This window comes from Protopterus annectens, chromosome 2.part1 (genome assembly GCF_019279795.1).
Source record: "Protopterus annectens isolate FY-2018-M chromosome 2.part1, PAN1.0, whole genome shotgun sequence".
NCBI lineage: Eukaryota > Metazoa > Chordata > Ceratodontiformes > Protopteridae > Protopterus > Protopterus annectens.
In genome coordinates, this window is record NC_056729.1 from 379,717,502 (window position 1) to 379,737,617 (window position 20,116).

General features: G+C 40.8%; 1 protein-coding gene across 1 annotated transcript in view; it reads right to left on the minus strand.

Moving 5' to 3' along the window:
* TLL1 (tolloid like 1) overlaps positions 1–20,116 on the minus strand; it is a 1,749,881-nt gene that overhangs the window by 678,473 nt on the left and 1,051,292 nt on the right. The window contains exons 10-11 of the mRNA XM_044063452.1: positions 15,048–15,193; positions 11,613–11,808 (exon numbers count right to left, since the gene is read on the minus strand). Of these exons, the coding sequence (XP_043919387.1) occupies positions 11,613–11,808; positions 15,048–15,193 (342 nt within the window). The remainder of the gene's footprint in view (positions 1–11,612; positions 11,809–15,047; positions 15,194–20,116) is intronic.

Genomic DNA, 20,116 nt, shown 5'->3' on the forward strand with positions numbered 1-20,116 from the left:
GGCCCAGATTGCCCTGATAATGTTTTTCAGGTTCCTATTATATAATCAAAAATGCAATCCTTCAAATGCATCTTGACTGAACTTGAAAGGACGAATCAGCAAAATAGTGACACGGCATATAAGCAATTTCTTTCCCTGGGAAAGAAATAGCTTGGCTACCTCCATTACTTTGCCGTTTTCGTCACCGTAGTGCAATCTCCAGGTTGGTATATTTAAGCAGGGTGGTGGGGGAAAGCCCCCCCACTTTATGTAATGTTTTGAAGTTTTTATTTTCACTTCTTTTTTTTGTGGAACACCGATTTTTTTTTCCCTTGGAAATAAAATTGCTGTTTCGAGTGTTCAGGATTCTAAGTTTTCACTTACATGGGGTTGATAAATCAGCGTTCACTGATTTAATATAGACCCTGTTTTTCACCTATTTAATGAAGATGGAAAGCCTGCCTCCTAGCTTTGGTGTAGGAGGAGGATGAGAGAGGGTGAGGTGACAGAGGCAGGTGCTCTGCTGACTATTAGCTGCACCTTGCTTGGTCTCAGGGAGTGGGGTCTGTTAGGCCTATGTTCTTATTCAGTTTGACACCTTCTTTGCTGTCTTTCTCTCTCTCCAGGTCCTTCTGCTCCTTGGTCTAGGCTGCGTGGCAGGAAAGGAGCAAGATTTTGAAGGGTAATTCCTACTAAATCTTGGTGGGGGGGGGGGGGCTGAACCTGCAGAAAGTCCTTGACAATTTGTAGGGACTTTGCCTTATCCACTAGTTTCTTAAATACATCTTTGAGTCTTGGACCCAAAAAGAAATTCCTTGTTCAGCTGAGCATCTAGGATTCTGATTTAACATGTTCAGGAAGAGACTTCTTTCTTAACCAAGCATGTCTCCTAATAATCCCAGATGCAGCTGTCCTGCTTGTTGTTTCTGAAGTATTAAAACCACAATGTAAAGAATGTTTTGTTACTTGACAATATGAGTTGCAGAGAGCTAAAAAATTATTCTTGGAGAGCTCGGTATTCCATCACTTTCACTTTCTGCTTCATTTGGTCCTGGAGAAATTCCTGGAATTTGACCATATGGAACTGGCAACTTAAAACTCTTGTGGCTAAAGTAGTTGATATGTAGACTTCCTTGACAAATATGTCTATGGTCTTATCCTCTTTCTCATTAGGCAAGGGGTTCCAAAAGGTGCTACCATTGCTTCACTAGTGCCTGAGGAGACCACTTCTAGATCTGCCAAAAGGTTGTTAAAGGGAGCTAATGAGAATCTAGGACCCTGTAAAATTGGGCAGGGGGCTGAGAGTCAGGTTGCAGGGAAGTGCCTTGGATGACATTATCCACTACCATCCTAGAACAAGGGGAATAGCCAAAGGTTTGTGCACTGGAAGCCTAAGAATTTCTCTTACTTTTTTCTCAGATGGGAGGTAATCCTTAGCCTCCTGACTAAAGGATTCCCTCATTTTGTGGAGGGTCTCTCAAAAAGAAAAGTCCTAAGCTGATGAGGCTGAAGTAAGGTTTTCTTCTGACTCAGAGTTTGGATATGATCCTGAGGAAATCGGGTCCGCACAAGCCAACCCATCTTCATCCAAGTCATAGGAATCTGAAAACTCTTCAGGAAAAGGGTACTGCTTTCTTTTGGCAGGAGAAACTCCTGGGGCAGGAGTCCTGCAAAGGGTCATCTGTCTGGATCTCGTAAGATTCAATAAATTCTCAGCTAACCTGAGCAGGTCCTGTAGGAAAGGCCTAAAGTAACAGAGAACCAGAAGGCCTAGGCTAGCAAGCTGGGGACACATCCTTCTTATGTTTTGTCATGGGTCTGGGTCTTGAGTGTAGTACCAGTTGTCACTGGTCTAGGCCACAGGTGGGCAACCACGGCCAGTGTCCATTCTTATGATTTCTCTTGGTACAAGGGATTCTGCCCTCCCTTTCTGTGGATCCAAAATGGGAGTCTGAAGCTCAAATCTACAAATTGACTCCAGACCCATCAGATGCTCTAAGTCCTTTGGTCTGCATGAACTTTGAAGGGGTCAATGGTGAGGCGAACTCCATAAGGTTCTCACCACAGGCCTTGGCTGTACATTCTGTCATTGTGGAGGATTGAATACTTGTCTCGCCTTCTTAAACAATAAAAAGCCAGGGTGGAATTTCTCACACTGAAAGGCTGTCATCAAGTACCTTACCTGCCTTTTTACACTTCTTTTTGCAAGGCAAATCTGACTTAGCATGACCACCTGCCACCATAGTATGCATAGGTCACAGACTCTCTCTCTCTTTCAATAAAAACTTTCAAGCAACTCTGCCGCATGTTTTAAGGTACTAAAATTAAGGTGAGTACAATGGGCTCAGTTAGACATTGAGCTCCAGGCCCAGGCAGAAAAAACAGTGTGTGGAAGTCCCTTCTGTGGGATTTGTTTCCCATTCTCTAACAGTAGTCTTCCTCACTGACATCCACCAACAATTCAGACAATGAGGTAATAAAGAAGATATTTCTCCAACAGGAAACTTGGCTTTAGTTGCTGTAGCTGTGTCTTTTAAGTGACTGACTACTTTATGCAGGCAGTATCAGGCTTCAAAGGCAAGAACAAACTGAGAAAATGACACCTATTGATGACTCTCATACCTAAATATCCTCAGGTCAGAAGTCACCTGTGGTTGTGTGGGTTTCCTCCGGGTGCTCCAGTTTCCTCCCACATCCCAAAGACATGCTGTAGGTGGACTGGGCGCTCTAAATTGTCCCTAAGTGTGAGTATGTGCATGTGTGTGCCTTCTGTGGAAGGTTGGACGCTGGGCTGGCAACTTGACACCGTAAAAACTCCACTACCGATCATGAGTGGACAGGTGATCCTTTGTAAAGTACAGTTTTGTACCTACCATAAATGAAGATGTTCCAGTGTATATACTGCTGCAGTCATCACACTTGGGTTATCCTGCCGTCAGGTGGTCACGCAGTCGGGCGAATCCCAAAGTCTTGGTCCGGCATCGGTTGTCGTCGCTTCTTCCCTGACGTCAGTGCGACAGGGGGATAAAAGAGGCAGCCGACGCCATTTTCTTCAGTTTTTCTTGCCCCAGATGTCAGGTGCCCCCAACTAGGAAGGCAATATAAATAACTATGCAAAAATACCTTAGTAGATAAACAATAGTACTAGCTGTTAGCAAATACACCATATAGACATGCATCCAATAGATTGATGTACATGGAGTTATAACTAATACCCTGGTATGTAGAGGGGATGGTGGGAGGGTAACCTGGACTGCAGCAGTATATACACTCGAACATCTACATTTATGGTAGGTACAAAACTGTACTATGTTCATCGTGTTATACTGCTGCAGTCATCACACTTGGGTTGAATCCCAAAGCTATGGATGGGTGGCTGGTGCTAAACTGGGTTAGGTGAAGCTAGGATGCCCTGCAGAACTGCAGTGGCAAAACCAGCTCTGGTTTTTGAGTATAATGGAAGGTGGTAGTGCTTGGTAAAGGTGTGCACTGAACTCCACGTACCTGCCTCCAGAATGTCCTTGGTTGGAACCCCCCTGAGAAAGGCTGCTGAGGTTGCTGTAGCCCTGGTAGAGTGTGGACCTAATATTAACAGGCTCTGCTTTCCCATGGTGCGAGTAGCAAAAGCGGATACAATGTGCTATCCATTTGGAGATGGTTTGCTTTGAAATAGCCTTTCCTTGTGAACCTGCAGCATAGGATACAAAGAGTTGGTCAGTTTTTCTGAAGGTCTTTGTCTTATCCAAATTGTAATGTAGCTGTCTGTGAATGTCCAAAGAGTGAAGGAGTCTTTCTCCTTTATTCTGGGGGTTTGGATAAAAGGTGGGTAAATGAATGGTCTGATTCAAAGCCACACTGGATACTACCTTTGGCATAAAGGTAGGGTTAGTACGTAAAGAGACTCTGTCCTGATGGAAAATGATGAAAGGTTCCACTGCCATAAGTGCCTGTAGTTCTGAGACCCTGCGTCTTGAGGTGATAGCCAGCAACAGAGCTGTTTTCCATGACAAGTATTGTAGTTCTGCTGAGAATGCTGGTTCAAAAAGAGGCAGTGTTAATTTTTCTAAAACGAAGTTGAGGTCCCAAGCTGGTGTTGGGGGTTTTCTGGGGGGTCTTATATTCTTAGCCCCTCTGAGAAACTGCCTTAGTAAAGGATGTGAGAATATGGGAGGATCCGTATTATACTGAGCTGAAATGGCTGAAGCATGGATCTTAACGGATGAGAAAGAAAGGCCTTTGTGTAGCATCTCAGTTAAGTATTGCAGTATTTGAGGAATGTTTGGTATCCAAGGATTCTGGCCTTTAGCCTGGTTCCATGCACAAAATCTTTTCCATTTGTCTGAGTAAGTTTTTCTGGTGCTGGGCCTCCTGGTCTCCAAAATGACATTCAGGACGTCCTTTGAGAGAAGTGTTGATTGATAATTCAAGGTATTCTCCATGCAGCTAAATTTAAAGTCCTGAGCTGACTGCGAAGGATCTGAAAGCTTTGCTGAGTCAACAGAAGTGGGAGTTGAGGTAAGATCCGTGGAGGGCTGTGAGTCAAGGTCCTTAGTAATGGGTACCAGTGCTGACGTGGCCAGTCCAGAGCAATGAGGATCATTTGTGGTCTCTCTGATCTGACTTTCAGTAATACCTTGGTTAGGAGAGGTAGTGGTGGGAAGGCATAGACTTGTCAATGCTGTCTAACTGAATGATAGGGCGTCCACTTTCCAGGACAGGGAATGATAAGTCCTTGTGCAAAATTTCTGTAGTTGGCAATTGTTGGGGGAGGCAAATAGATCTATGTCTGGGCGTCTCCACCTTTGAGTTATCATTGAAAATACTTGTGGGTGTAGTCTCCACTCGTGAGGATCTGCCAAATTTCTGCTTAATTCGTCTGCCAATATGTTTTCCTTTCCTGGCAGGAATTGTGCTTGCAATTGTACTTGGTAAGTCAATGCTGTGTTCCACAAGGTCATTGCCTGTCTGCATAAAGGGTAGGAGTGTGTTCCTCCCTGTTTGTTTATGTACCACATAACTGTGGTGTTGTCTGTCCTTATTAGTAGTTGTCCTGGATGCAAGAGGTCCTTGAAGGCTGTCAGTGCATTTTGCACAGCTAGCATCTCCTTTTGGTTGATGTGTAGGTGCATTTGTTTTGCAGACCATTTGCCCTGTATGCACTGTCCTGCCATGTGTGCTCCCCAGGCGTAGTCTGAAGAATCTGTTGTCATAGTTTGGTTTTCTGGAGGTAAGACAAAAGGAAGACCCTTGTTTATTTGACATGCTTGAGCCCACCATAGGAACTCTTTTTGAAGGCAGGGAATGAGAGGTATACTTGTTTCGAGGCTGTGCCTGTGTTGAGCCCACACACTTTTCAGGTACCATTGTAATTTCCTCATATGCAGCTTTGCATGTGGAATTAGTTGAATGCAGGATGCCATGAACCCCAATGCCTGCAGGATTTTCCTTGCAGTGAGCTGGGTAAAAGTTGCCATCTTTTTGAAGTATTGAGTCAGTTGTTTTTGTTTGTCTGGCATGAGATAAGCCATCTGGGCCGTTGTATTTAAGCTGGCACCCAGGAATATTATGTCTTGTGAGGGTATTAGCTTGGATTTCTTTTTGTTTACTGTGTACACTAGGCAACTTAGCAGCTTTGTTACAAATGCCAGCTGCTGTAATAGAATGGCCTTGCTGTCCGCTTGGATCAGGCAGTCGTCCAGATATGGATAAATTTGTATTCCTCGTTGTCTGCAGTATGCAATTACTGATGCCAGGCATTTCGTAAATACTCTGGGCGCAGTAGATAAGCCAAAGGGCAATGCAGAGAATTGATAATGCGTTGTACCTGCCAAAAATCTGAGGTATCTTCTGCAATCTTGTCTGATAGGGACATGCAGGTATGCCTCTTTGAGGTCCAACATTACCAGCCAAGATTCCTTGCCCAGCATGGGAAGAAGCTGCTGTAGTGTGAGCATTTTGAATTTGGGTACCTCCAGGTATATGTTTAGAATTGAGAGGTCTAAAATGGGTCTCCAGGCTTTGTCCTTTCTTGGTACTAGAAACAGTCTTGAGTAAAAACCTTGACCTTGCTCCTTTGTAGGTACCTTTTGAATTGCTTTCATATCCATGAGAGCTGAAATTTGCATTTGTGCCTCTGCCCATAGGTTTGGAGGCAGATTTGGCATGCCTCTCATCTGTGGTAAAGTGTGGAAATGAAATCTGTAGCCTCGGGTAATAATATCCAGAACCCATTTGTCCTTTGTTATGATGTGCCAATTTTGTGGGAATAGAGCCAGTTTTCCTCCCAAAGGTGCTGCCAGGGTAAGTTTGCTTGGCAGGCGAAGAGGGAAGTCATTGTGTTTGTTTCCTGAGGGTTTGAGATCTTTCGTCTCCTCCTCTTTGAGTTGTTGTATGCCATTGTCTAGGCCTGAAAGAACCTTGTGGCTGTCCTCTGCCCCTTGGGCATCTGTACCTACCCCTTTGGGGTCTGTCTGATGCAGGAAAGGACCAGTTTTTTGATGGCCAGTTTCTGCTGAAACGAGGAGGTTGTACCTGTAAAAAATCTTTAACTGTCTGCATAGATTTTGCCTTTTCTTCCATTTTCTTTAAAACTTCCTCTGCTTTGACACTAAATAACACATCTTTTGGCAATGGAGCATCCAATAACTTTGCTTTGACATGTTCTGGTAAGGCTTGCTCTTTTAGCCAAGTATGTTACGTATTACAGATCCTGACACAGCTGCTCTACATGAGGCTTCCAATGAATCAAAACCACACTGTAAGGTATGCTTTCCCACCTGTTCTGGTGCATGCAGCAAATCCTGCATCTCTTTGAAATCAGGTTGATCTGTCTGAGGGATCATTTTCTACTTTAACTGTGTAATCAAGTACTGCTGGTATGTTAGCATGTGGAATTGGCAGTTTAAGGCCCTCGTGGCCAAAGTGGCAGACGTATACACTTTCTTCCCCCATCTTTCTAATGCTCTGGAATCTCTCTCAGAAGGTAGTGGATTCTTAACAGTAGTGGCCTTAACCCCTTTGGGACCCTAGAAAATGGTTTTGGGGCCTGCAACAGGGCTTTTATATAGAAACTTAGGAGAATCAGGAACTCGGTAGTATCTGTCTGGTTTAGCTGGTGCAGGAGGTAAGGAATCTGGGTTTAGACTAGGTTCGGTGTAATCATTATCCAAAATGTCTAAAACTGGAGGAATTGCAAGGGGTCTATGCTGTGGAAGAAGAAACTCACGGAGTCTTTTCTTAGAGTCAGAGTAATCTTGGCCTTCCCAGTGGAAGTGTTCCCTCATGGTATGTAAAGTTTCCCCAAAAGAGTAGTCTTCACGGGGGGGGAGACAGAGGGAATGGACTCTTCAGCATCTGAGTCTTCATAAGGAGGGAAGGAATAATCCTGGTCCTCAGAGTTAGCTGAGGAAATGGATGCTTGGTCAGAGGAAGGATACTCCAGTCTAGGCCTTTTGTCAGGAGGGGGTTGTGAACCCCTGATAAGGGTAATTAAATCCTCAGCCATCTTAAGCATCTGTTTTTTAGGCATAGGGGCCTGTGGGGGGGGGGGGTCTGTGGACCCGGTTTCCTAACTTTTAAGGGGGCTTTAAGTTTAGCATAAGACTTAATAGAGATAGTTGTCAGTTTGAAGACACCTTCAGAAACCGAAGGCCTGTCCAAAATCTCTGGATCACCGTCAGGGTTGGCGTCCGAGGGTTGAGATGGAACCGGCTCCTTAGGCCCAGCTGATTCGGTCTGGGAGGCAGTCAGAATTTCTAAATCAGCGGTAGTCAGGGGCTGCCTAGGCGCCTCGCTGAAAACCGGAGAACCGGCGGCAGGCCTTGCTGAGGCCTCGGTATCTGGTCTTGGCCTTGGTTGCCTGTCCTTATCCTTGCGTTTTTTAATCATTGCTGATGTCGGTTGCTCCGACGACATGCTATAGTTAAATTTTCTGCCAAAATAATGTCGGGCGAAATCTGCCCGATGCTTGATTGTACGTTTGTTGAACCTAGCACAAAACCGACAACCAGAGACATCGTGGTCTGGGCCTAGGCAAGGAATACAATAAGAATGAAAATCCTTATGAGGTATTTGCTTCCCACAAGAAATGCAATTATTAACTTTGTCTGACATCGGTCTGAGGCAAGAAAAGTTTCCCCAACGGGGTACTTAGCTTTAGAGAAGGCTTCGGGCTGAAATTCAATTCAAAAATCTCAGGAGCTAGCCAACTGGCACTAGCAAACTGCTCCTGCTTCGGGCACCGTGCGGCAAGAAAGATTGAAGAAAATGGCGTCGGCTACCTCTTTTATCCCCCTGTCACACTGACATCAGGGAAGAAGCGACGACAATCGACGCCGGACCAAGACTTTGGGATTCGGCCGACTGCGGGACTGCCTGATGGCAGGATAACCCAAGTGTGATGACTGCAGCAATATAACACGATGAACATCGACCCCTAACCAGGAAAAGCTGAAAGAAGAAGACTACATTTTTACAGGTATGACACACTAACACAATTTCATATCTCACATCATCTCATTTTCCCCACAGGGGATACTGACAACTCCCTGAATTTCTTTTCTGACATAACTCTTGAATATTTTTATCCCCCATCTCACCCTTTTTAAATTACACTACAACAAATAAAGGCGTATCTTAAATACAGGTACTATAGCTTTTCTCAGTCTGCTAATAACCCTCTCCCTGTGAATTCTACCATCCTGTTAATTTTAGGTAGTGCTCTGTCATAGTGCTTCAAATTTATATCATAAGTAATCATCTTTCTCAGCACATTTTCTCACCTTTAAGTTTCTTAGTCTTCAGTCAGGTGACACAATTCCACAGCACTATGTACTGAAAGGTCATTTCTAAAGAAATGTGTGAACATTATTCCAACCCAAGAGGTACACCTCACATTTTTTTACCATTTCCAAAACTTTGCAGAACTCACAAAGTCTCTGCAAAACAAGCTAATATTTATAAAGAAGGTAAAAAAAAGTAATCCACATTCAGTTTCTGAACAAACACAAAACTGTAGTTTTTGACATGATTTTGCAACAGTATGTACAGAAAATAATCGTCTTCACAGAATGCGTGAACAGTCAAAACAATACTTCACGGGTCTGTCTGAAAAGCAAATCTGTCAAACCTCCTGCCCACACTATAATCACCAGTACAAAATCTCAACAGCCAAGTACATTATACTTTAGAGAACATTCTGATCTCAACAGCAACATTAAGGTGCACACAAGGTAAAAATCAGCATTTACAAGTCTCATTCTTTTAGACAAATAAGATCTTTACATTTGTGTATTATATTGCATTCTCTTGGTTGAATCTTTGTCAATGATTTAAAAAGTTGGAATAATGGGCTACACGCAGTGGCAACAATCAACCCAGGAAATATTTCAGAGAGTTCTTCACAGCAATTTAATGGCAAATACGCAACCAATAAAATACACAAGCTTTCGCAACCACAAAACTTCTTCAGGTCTAATACAAGTGTTTCCTGAACTGACTGTTGTCACTGCATATCAGTTTATGTCATTGATCAAGATTTCTCCAATAAGCTCTTTACTTTTATATTATTCTAATGGACTATATATCATAAGAGTACCTGCAACCAAGTTCATGCAACTTATCGCAGAATTTATAGACAGCAAAGGTTACATGAGATTTGAAATTGGCCACATCAAACTATACACTGTACAACAGCAAAATGAAAATGCTGCTTATAAAACAAATTCCACAATGCACTACACAGACTGCCGCCAAGCACTTTTTGAACCACAGCATCAGCCCTTTCTTTATCTTTTCAACTGTTGCTTAAACCACTCCACTGTCACTCTACAGATCTCACAGAATCTCACAGTAGGTGGGTAAATACTGACAGCTATAGAAAGTGTACATAATGTATCTGTGAAAATGTAGTCTGCTCCACTCTAGCTACTGCTACAAGGTTTGGAACAAAACTACATTTCCAAAAATACACTGAGCTTTCACCTGAAGGGTTTAGTGATGATGTCAGCATTTCAGGTCCTTTGGGCTGAACAACTGCAGGGGATGATCAAACACATGATATGGAAAACTATCGAGGGCTACATAAAGAGCCGCTGGAGGCTATAATTTGCCAGTCTCTGGCAACGGTAATATTAGAAATGTAGCAATGAGCAAGGTGGTGAGGTAGTCCAAATGCACTGTAATGCTGAAATAATCCAGATGCCCACTGCAGAGGCAGGTTACTCTGAAAAACTCTATACAGTAAATGTCTCGTCTTAGTCTGACATTTCAACTGAGATCTCACCACCTTGGAGGACCTGTTGGTAGTTAAACTACAGATGGCACAGTTCTTAGCATTAATGATGTATGCAAGTTCTCATGGCAATCTTCTTCTTCTTTCGGCTTTTCCCGGTTAGGGGTAACCACAGCAGATCACCTGTCCGCTCATGATTGGAAGTGGAGTTTTACAGTGTCGAGTTGCCAGCCCGGCGCCCAACCTTCCACAGAAGGCACACACACACATTCACACCTAGGGCCAATTTAGAGTGTCCAATCCACCTACTGCATGTCTTTGGGATGTGGGAGGAAACCGGAGCACCAGTAGGAAACCCACGTGACGACAGGGAGGACATGCAGACTCTGCACAGAAGGCACCCCCAGCTGAGAATTGAACCGGAGAACCTCTTGCTGTGAGGCGGCAATGCTAACCGCTGCACCACTGTGGCCACCCAAGTTCTCATGGCAATATAAGCTGAAAAACAAGCAGAGAGGTACATACTCATCCCAGTCAAACTACTTCATGTGGTACTTTAAGCTGCATATTAGCTGCACGTGTTGCCTCTGTCCATTTAATGTATAGAGTTTATTTTTAGAGTAACCTGCCTCTGCAGTGGGCTTCCAGATTATTTGCACATTACAGTATGTACCATTTGGGCTATCTCAGGGATTTAGGGAACTTTGTCTTCTTTTTTTAGATAGGTGCCATGGGATTTTTTATATATCCACCTGAGCTGCCACCAACCTGGTTTAACATCTCTGCAGAATTTTCATTCTTGAGAGTAGAATTACTTGTAGGAGTGTACATGTAGCATGTATTACACACAAACAACTAACTGCCAAGTTTTTTTATTGCAGTGCTGTAGATTTCAGTTTGGTTTTCCTAGTAAAATTCAATATATTTTTTACATGATTACTGTTTGCCTTCTGAGAAATTATGAGAACCTTTCAACAGAAGAAAAAATGTTAAGTAAATCATAAGAATGAGGGAAAGCTATGCATATGCTTTATGTGCCATGCTTTATGCTAATGATCTAATGTATGCTACATACAATGTATAAATCAGTCTGGGAGGAGTGAGTGTAGGCTGTGGCCATTCCATGGGTCAGTCAATGAGGCACACTGAGGTTTTCTTGTCTCATATGCCTATTGGTGCCCTGGAATATTATCAATTTCAAAATAATTTGTCATTACTGACAGCTCACTATACACAGTTTCTCCCTGGGCCTCTGCTAAAAAAGGGCACAAGCTTAGTTGGAGTATCCCGGTCAAGAAATGTCAAATAAATAAATAAATCGAGTCTTTCTGGCAATCAGAAAAGTATGCTTTGCAAAAATATGTGAAAACAGAAAAAGTGATTACTATTAATGGAAATTTACCTTTAAAATAGTTAGCAGCAAAGCCTGCTTTGTTAACTGTTCCATCGGACACAAACTTCATCCACAGTGTGTTAGAGGTAGATTTGATGTCTTCAGGTTTATCATAACCACAGAAACGACCAATCAAAGGACTGTTTTCACTGGTACCATCTCGGACTTCCACATAATCATAGGCACAGTTATCATGTCTCTCTACCTTTAAAATTAAAAGAAAAAAAAGAATTACTTATCTGCATTACTAAAGCAATGAACATGAAAAGAGAGGGGAAAAACAAAGGGAAATAGCCCCACATTAGTTCCAATATCCCTATATAATCAGAGGTAATGCACATCTCACTCAAAGTAGGAGAGTTAGCCTGCAAATCAACACTACCTTTATGCAGGGTTGCTTAAAAGCTGAATTGTGTACACATTCTTTATTCTGCTGTTTCCTGTAGTGTGCTAAATAACTGCTTGCATATGTAATGAATGTTAATGAGCAGACACAGTGCAGAATCTTCAGAGACTCTGTAGCTGACAGAGCCAAAATCCCTTATTAGATAATCCAAATGCTTACAGATTATACACTTAGTATTACTAGAGTACTTCAGCTGCAGAACAACACAACAACTAACGAATATGCCATTACAATTTAAATCCAGCACAGCCTACTAATGCCCCTCTCCCAGCTGCAGCTTTATTCTGACTGTACCTCTAAACAACAGGAATTTCAGATTACAGAAAGTTATAGTTTCCAAAGTCAGCACATTCGGTAAAACAAAGAACATGCCACATTAGTGGTACGTAAATGGACTGCTATTATAACACTATATCCCAGGAAAAGCCTGGTAATTCAGTACAGGACCTATCTCACCAACACTCAAGCATTCTTCTTTCACCAGTATAATTAAGTAACAGTGAATATTCAACTCCCATTCATTGTTTCACTTTCAAAAGAACATGCAAATTAACACGGCTTTACTTTAACAATAAATAAATAGAATAAAACATGGTAAAATCTGCTCACAGCAGAAATTTCTGATCGCAGGGACAGCAGATGAAATGTATCCTTTGTATAACAAATGTCGTACATGGAGTGACACAAGTGCAGTCTAAAACTGAAAAAAAATTAATTTGTTAAACATTTCCCAAAAATGAGACCCAATCTTAACAGTGCTTAGGTGTGCTTAACAAAAATTTGTCAAGACTACCGTAACAGCTGTTAAGATCAGATCTTGAATTAGGGATTAATAGGAGACCATGTAGGCTGGCAAAGAAGAGTGGCAGAAGGCAAAACAGCTTTTAAATGGAATTAAAACTTTACTCTGTCACTCATACAAATAGAGAGGGTGGTAGAATAGTCACAGCTTTTAAAAGCTGTTTCACAATCTGCCTGAGGAGCACTTTGGTTCCACATGGTGTACTGCTCAACTGTCCCAGATTAATTAGAATACTCTTAATTTTGCTTCATATATTTTGTCCAGTTCCATAACATTTGAATTTCGTCAATCATGAATGATTCCAGACATTAAATTTTCATACTTTATTTATTGTTCAGAAAAAGCATACTAATGCTAAACCTGGTGTTCTATTAACTTAAGTGAATTAGAATAATATTTAAAAACTGTCCCCAAATGTCATCCTTTGGGGATGGTTATGTGAAATGTCCATTGATTTGTTATTTTATTTGACATTTGTTTACTGGGAAAGTCCGACTGGGTATGAGCCCATTTTCAGCAGAGGCCCGGGGAACTGTGCATATAACCCTTTTTTGCTCTCTTTTTGCTCTCTAACACATTACACCAAATCCCTGGATCTATAAGGGCTTCATAATTCTCCACTACACATAATCAGGATACTCTCTTCCACTGTGCACATCGATGCCAAATAATGCCATCTTAGTCTGCACAAATATATAGATGACTGCAGTACAGCTCACACATGGCTAATAAGAATGTAATGACCAGAACAGTTATGCAAAGTTTGCACCACACACAAGGATGTTCTAAGTACAGGATGTAACCCAGTGACTGGAAGGGAAAGCCCTCAGTACTCTATAAATCTGGGCAGTAGACACATTTAACAGTAGAAGCAGTTCATCTGACTGTGGGACAACTCAATGAAAACTAAACAGCTGAATGTTTATCATATTGATCATTGCTGCAATAGTCTCAGTCATATGGGTTCTATCCTGCTAAAGATGCAACAACCATCTATTTTCTAAAGCCTCAAGTACCCCTTCCCACACACCCAAAAACATTAATCTGCTCAAGATGAGCTGAAAAAAAAAAGAAAAAAAAAAGTAGTTTGGGTGCAAAGACCTCCAGAGCATTACTGCCACAGAACAGCACACCTCTTGCAGCCTTTCGAGGATCGATGGTCAGCTAACACTTTCCATTAAGTTCCCCACAGAGGAAAAAATTCCACTTTTTAAATTTATGACAATAACAGAACTTGTCTTTGAAATTCTTAATTTTTAGCTATGAAAAGTAGATCAATAAATTGGCCTGTGCCTTTTAGCAATTTTATTCCAGAGTGTTAGTTTTAACAACTTTTAATCACAAAAGTAAAAAGTATTTTTCCTTGCTAAACGTTGTATTATTTTACTTCTGCATACTGTGCTAAGAACCTACAATGCTTTTCACTGTGTTTTTTTGGCGGAAAGTTTTTTTTTTTTTTTTAACTAATTACCCTGTTTTGCCAACTAGTGCTAACAGGTTTCCCTGGGAATCAGGCATCTTTTTCAGTTTTACCAAGGAGCAGCCCAGGGTTTCTCATCTCTTCCTTCTTCCAGCCACAAAAGTAAAGAATTACCAAGCAGCCTTTGCAGGCTGCTAGAGTGCATCAGCCACAGGTGGAGGGCACTGCTGGAACCTCAAACCATTCATAAAGGAAGTGCACCCCCCGAAGGCAGGGGAGATGGAGGCTATACACACACACAATCTTGATTTAGCCTGCTCCAAGGATAGAAGGGCTAGCATAAGCAAAGAAGGGGTTAGGATGAAGAGAAGTCAGGTAAAACGTAAGGGAAAATGCTGGCCAAGGTAAGTTATACAAGGTAAATGACTTTACTCAAACAGGGGGGAAATGAAATAACAGGGAAGGAGGAAAGGTGAAATGTTCTATGTTTAAACATGTAAAACAAAGATAAAAGACTTGCATAGAGAAATTTATTTTCTTGACCACCCCAACCCACCCACAAAAGAAAGAGTACTAGTCAAAAACAGGAACACAGATGAGATACAAGGTCAACTGAAAGGGAATGCGATATACCACATAAGTGGAAAATACGCACAGATGTATATTTATGTATGCCTATGTGTTTAAACCACAAACACTTTTTTAAGTGCTGTGCTGGGTTTGACAGAAACATCACTGAAGTTAGGGGAATTGCACACAGAGGACAGCCAGTAAAGAACAGTAATTAGAGAAACAACTACTTAAAAGGTTCTCTACCTCAAATGCCTGAAAGGTTAAACCAACATTGTAGTTTTCTGTTACTGTTATCTTCCATATACACTCCTTCAATGGTCTATAATCATCCGGATAATTGGGGGACTGGATCTGCCCAGCATCCTTGTTGATCTCTCCGCCACATATAGCTGAAACACAAAAGATCCAGGTAAGCTTGAACACACTGCCCTTCTATATTTTCAGATGCTAATACATGAAATGTAAAAAAAATAAAAATTTATAACAAGTACATTTAATGCTCTAATGGTTGAACAAGACAGTAGCCTTTAATTTTTTAACTTCAAAATATTCTTTATGTTCCTACCCCTGGCAATCCATTCTGTGAAGACTAAATTGTGAATGTGCATCAAATTAAACATGATGCGATACTTACATTTATATAAAAAAAATATTTCAAAAATAAACAACTTACTCTCCTAGGCAAACTCAAACATTTCTTGTGGGAAGTATACCTTCTCACAGGCCGAAAATCTACAGATTCCACCTCCTGCCCTATCGCCATCCAGGCCTCTTAAGGCCAACTCTCAGCTTCTGGCTTTCTCAAGGAATTTAGCTACCTCCCAGGTACCACAACCTTTACCTTTCCTCCCAACTCATTCATCCCTACTCCTTTTATCCCCTTCTTTCAAATTATTCACCAAGACCTTGATCTCCTGCTAGAAAACATACCCTTGGGTGCTGATAACCTACTCCCTTGCTTTATATCACTCTGCAAAGACTTCTTTATCACATCTCTTTTCCATATTTATAACCTCTGCTTAAATCCAAATACAATGCTAGACATATGGAAACTACTCCTGTCAAACCCCTTCCCAAACAGCCTCAGCCAGTAAATACCTCCCATGTCTGCCCTTTCTCCATCCTTCCTACACTTGTGAAAATACTTGAAATAACAAACTACAAAGAATTGTCCACTTGCATCCAACAGTACTCTCTCCTCACTCAAAGAACATGAAATCTGGGCTGGCCGAAGTACAATAACAGCACTATGATCATTTACAGATGAGATCCTTCTCAACATGGATAAAGGAGACACTTCTGGAGTTGTCTTCATTGACCTTACCAAAGCTTTTGATCTTACAGACCACTTCCTGCTCCTTCACTCCCTCCAAGAAATCGGAGTTAGCTCCAACACTATTACCTGGTTTCAACATTTCTTAAATATGTACTTCAGAGTCAAAATAGGCTCATTCCTATCAGATCCCACACACCTTAACAGAAGAGTCCACAGAGATCCATACTCACCCCACTATTGTTTTCAATCTCTATTAATAAACTACCCTCTGATCTCCTTAACCTTCCTATCACTCTTCATGCAGATGCCATGGTCATTCTTTGATGCAGTCCCGCACATTCACCTATTCAAACACATCTTCAGTCTGAACTTCACTCCCGAAATTGCTGGCTAAACAACCCTAAGCTACTCTTAAACTCCTCCAAAACAAAAGGTAATTTGGAACCTCAGAAAAACTGAAAAAAAATGACTCCTAAAAACCTCATCACACATCTCAGTGGTTACTCAACAGAAACAACCATATCCTTTAAATGCTTCTAAAGCCACACTGAAAACACTAGGAAAAAGTGCAATTTTCTTATTCTGGCCCTAGAAAATATCTCCCTTTCTTTCCAAACCAATTAGAGCTGAAATAAGAAAATGAGTCCTCCTTGTTCATCTTGATTACGGGCTCCCCATCATAGCCACAACCTCTTAAAAATTCACTCTACAGTCCACTGAAAACAAAACCTGCAGATTCATTTCAAAGTCCCCTGCAGGAACACCAATGCATAAACCCTCTCTAAAGTCAAATGGCTACCAGTGTCAAAGAGTTGAACTACTCCTAGGGTCTCTTGTTTTCAAACTACTACTACCAGGTGTCTTCCCACCTCTTGTAGACAAACTCCATAATAAAACTATTCCCTGCAACCTTCACAACCTCTCCCAATTGAGTCCCTCACTCTAGACACCCCAATCCAAACTGCTCTGTGCCAACTAGTCCTTCTCCATTCTTACACCAAAACTCTTGTAATCTCTTCCCCCTCACCTAAAAGTCGTCTCCTTTTTCCCTACATTTCAGAGCACAACTCAAAAGGCACCTTCATCAAAAATCTAACCAAAAGTTCTTTTCCACTGGACATATAACCTAACTCCTTCCTCACCTGCATCACTTCTACTGTCTCACCTGCTGGTTCCCTCTCACATTTACTACTAAAATGAATTCACATTTGTGTTTCTACAATATTAATAAGATTTAGATACTGTTTCATTTGTTTATGGGATTATTTACCTTTTGTGAGAATAAAATACAACTTTACCTTTGTGAATTTTACTGTTATATTTTTTGTGAATTTTGTCTCCCTGGCTGCGACTGCAAATGGTCTGTTGTGATCAGTGTAGCTTCACAGCATTTTGAGAATGCCCTGATTTTTCTCCTTTCAGAAGACAGAAGATGCACTGTCTAGAGTGGGATAAATGTAACTGTGCTCTCATCTTGCTAGCAAGCTCTTGTTTCACAAGCACTACTACCTTACTCACAGCAACTTGACCTCCAGCAAAGTACAATCATGCACTTGTGCATCATCAGGCCGCCACAGCCAGGAATAATATGCCCCCGCCCCTGGGTATTCATATCAAACTCAATCCATCCCAAGTTAGCATTCCAGCCTGCTGGGCATTCTTCTAAACAAGGCTGCTGTATCCCAGTATCCTATATGGATGTAATGCAGCAACACCAATGAAATGGCCACATGTCAGCACTCGAATGTGTAAGTGCACTTTCTCATAAATTTTCCCCTTCTCTAAATTACAAATACTAAAATGCAAAATCAGCTTCAATCTGCCTTACTACCAGATGTCTTTGAAGCTACTTCAACTTCTCTATCTGCCACTTGCAAACTACTTTGGCTGAAAGTACAGTAGTGAGAGGTATTCAACATATAGTACATGTTTGAATAGATGGACCATTGTTGACTGCATTCAAAATATAAAGGGGAAAAAGCCACAGGTGGACATCAGTCTTCTGGTCAGATTCATAGAACAGTCTGGTGCCCCCAATAAGTCTGGGATTATATCCCATATGAAGATCAGTAGATGACAGCATAACCTATGCCCTCTGTTTTTTTTAAAGCATCATTTTATGCATTTGTTAACCAGGTAAGGACAATGGACACAAGTGTCCCTTTTAGGGGCAATCTGGGAGCACTGTCTGATTAAGTGACTTGCTCAGAGTCGCACAGTACATAGATGGAGGTGGAAGGAATCAACTGCTGATAAGCAAGTTACCAACAAATAGGTTCACAGGTGCTTACTAAGCTATTTATCTGTGAGGATCTCAACAAGCGTAACCTTACATTGCTTTAAGAATAGGCTTGACATATAGTTTTGCCAGAATAAATTTTACATGAATATAGTATTTTTTTTGCATAGGCCTAGAAATGCGGCCATATTAAAGCAGCCCTATATTTTTATTTTATATTTCACCTTTTACATGCAGTTTCAGTAAGTGCAGTTTTTAATAGAAAATAATGTTCAGTGTGACAGTGACATGCTAGGTAAGGATATGTCAGAGTTAAATGTTTTACATTTCAGTAACAAGCTTTTATGCAGAAAAAAAATACTACAGAATGTACAGTAGTGCAGACAGTTGCAAGAAATCTTGTGCAGAAACTGAAAAAATCAGTTACTACAGTAATGCACAGATTCAAGGGCTAAAGATTGAATACATTTAGGTTCAGTTGCCACAGTTGAAGTGCAGGCAGAGAAGTTACCACAGTTTCAGAAACAGTATTTTATTCTCAAAAAAAAAAAAAAAACTATGACAGACTAGAAAGGAAAATGTAGTACAGTAAAATAATCAAATCCATTCAATTCACTTTTACAGCTGCATGACATTACAACATTCTGCATGATAACACCAGAAATTAGAGTCAAGTTAAATCTGTGGAAAACTCACACAAATAGACAGAGAAATGGCAATGAAGGTAAACGCAGCTTGTAACAGCAAATCCTTTTATTCCACAATGTACAACGAACACCACGAAACACTGACATCCACTGAATACAAATCCCAAGTGTTAAGCGCTTTCATCTGTCGATTACAGACTTCATCAGAACACTTAAAACCAGCACAAACAATTTAATTTAAACAAATTTTGGCGCCAAAACTTTAAAACATTCAAATATTGTTGAAGGTGTAGCGCTCATTCTAATATATTTAATTTAACTTCACTAGATAAAACGCTATTACATGCTATATACCACTAAATAATAATAAAACAAATTAGTGAGAGATTGTGTGATCATAATTCATAAACAATTCTAAAAAACCTTAAAAATTCATATGAATAAATATAATATGTACAATATATGATATAAAATTGTCCTAAAATCCTTAAGTACTAAATTACTAAAAAAATAATAATCCTACTAATATATAAATAGTCATAACTAAAATTATTATATTATCTATTACATGCTAAGAAAAGGTTTTATGCTTATAAAATCATTAATTCCGGGACTTCTGGTAGCATCTACTAATATTAGCCATTTACTTTCCCTACATGCCAATCTTGTTTTCCAATCACCACCAAAGGGTAGATAATGTTCCTGATCAATAATGGAAAACGAGAATGTATGCTGCTCACCTACTTCACTTATATGTCTATATAGTGCATTTTTGAGGTCTTTCGTTTGTATCTTGTAATAATGTTCATATATACGCTTCCTCAATTGTCTCTCTGTTTTGCCTATATAGAATGCTGTACATACTTTGCATGTAGCAAGATATACCACCTGTTTTGTGTTACAATTACCACCCCTACTTCTTATTCTTGTATGATTTACATCTCCTAATACTGTGTAAGATTGATCATTAATGTACTTACATTGTCTACATCTCCCACATCTCTTAGTAGATACCCACTCGTCTTTCCTTTTACTTTTACATTCTACAGTGCCCACTTTCTCTAATAATCTCTTTAAATTGGGTGCTGTCTTGTAAACCACCCTCGGGAACTGTCCCAATTTGTCTCTGCATACATCTGAAACTGTCACT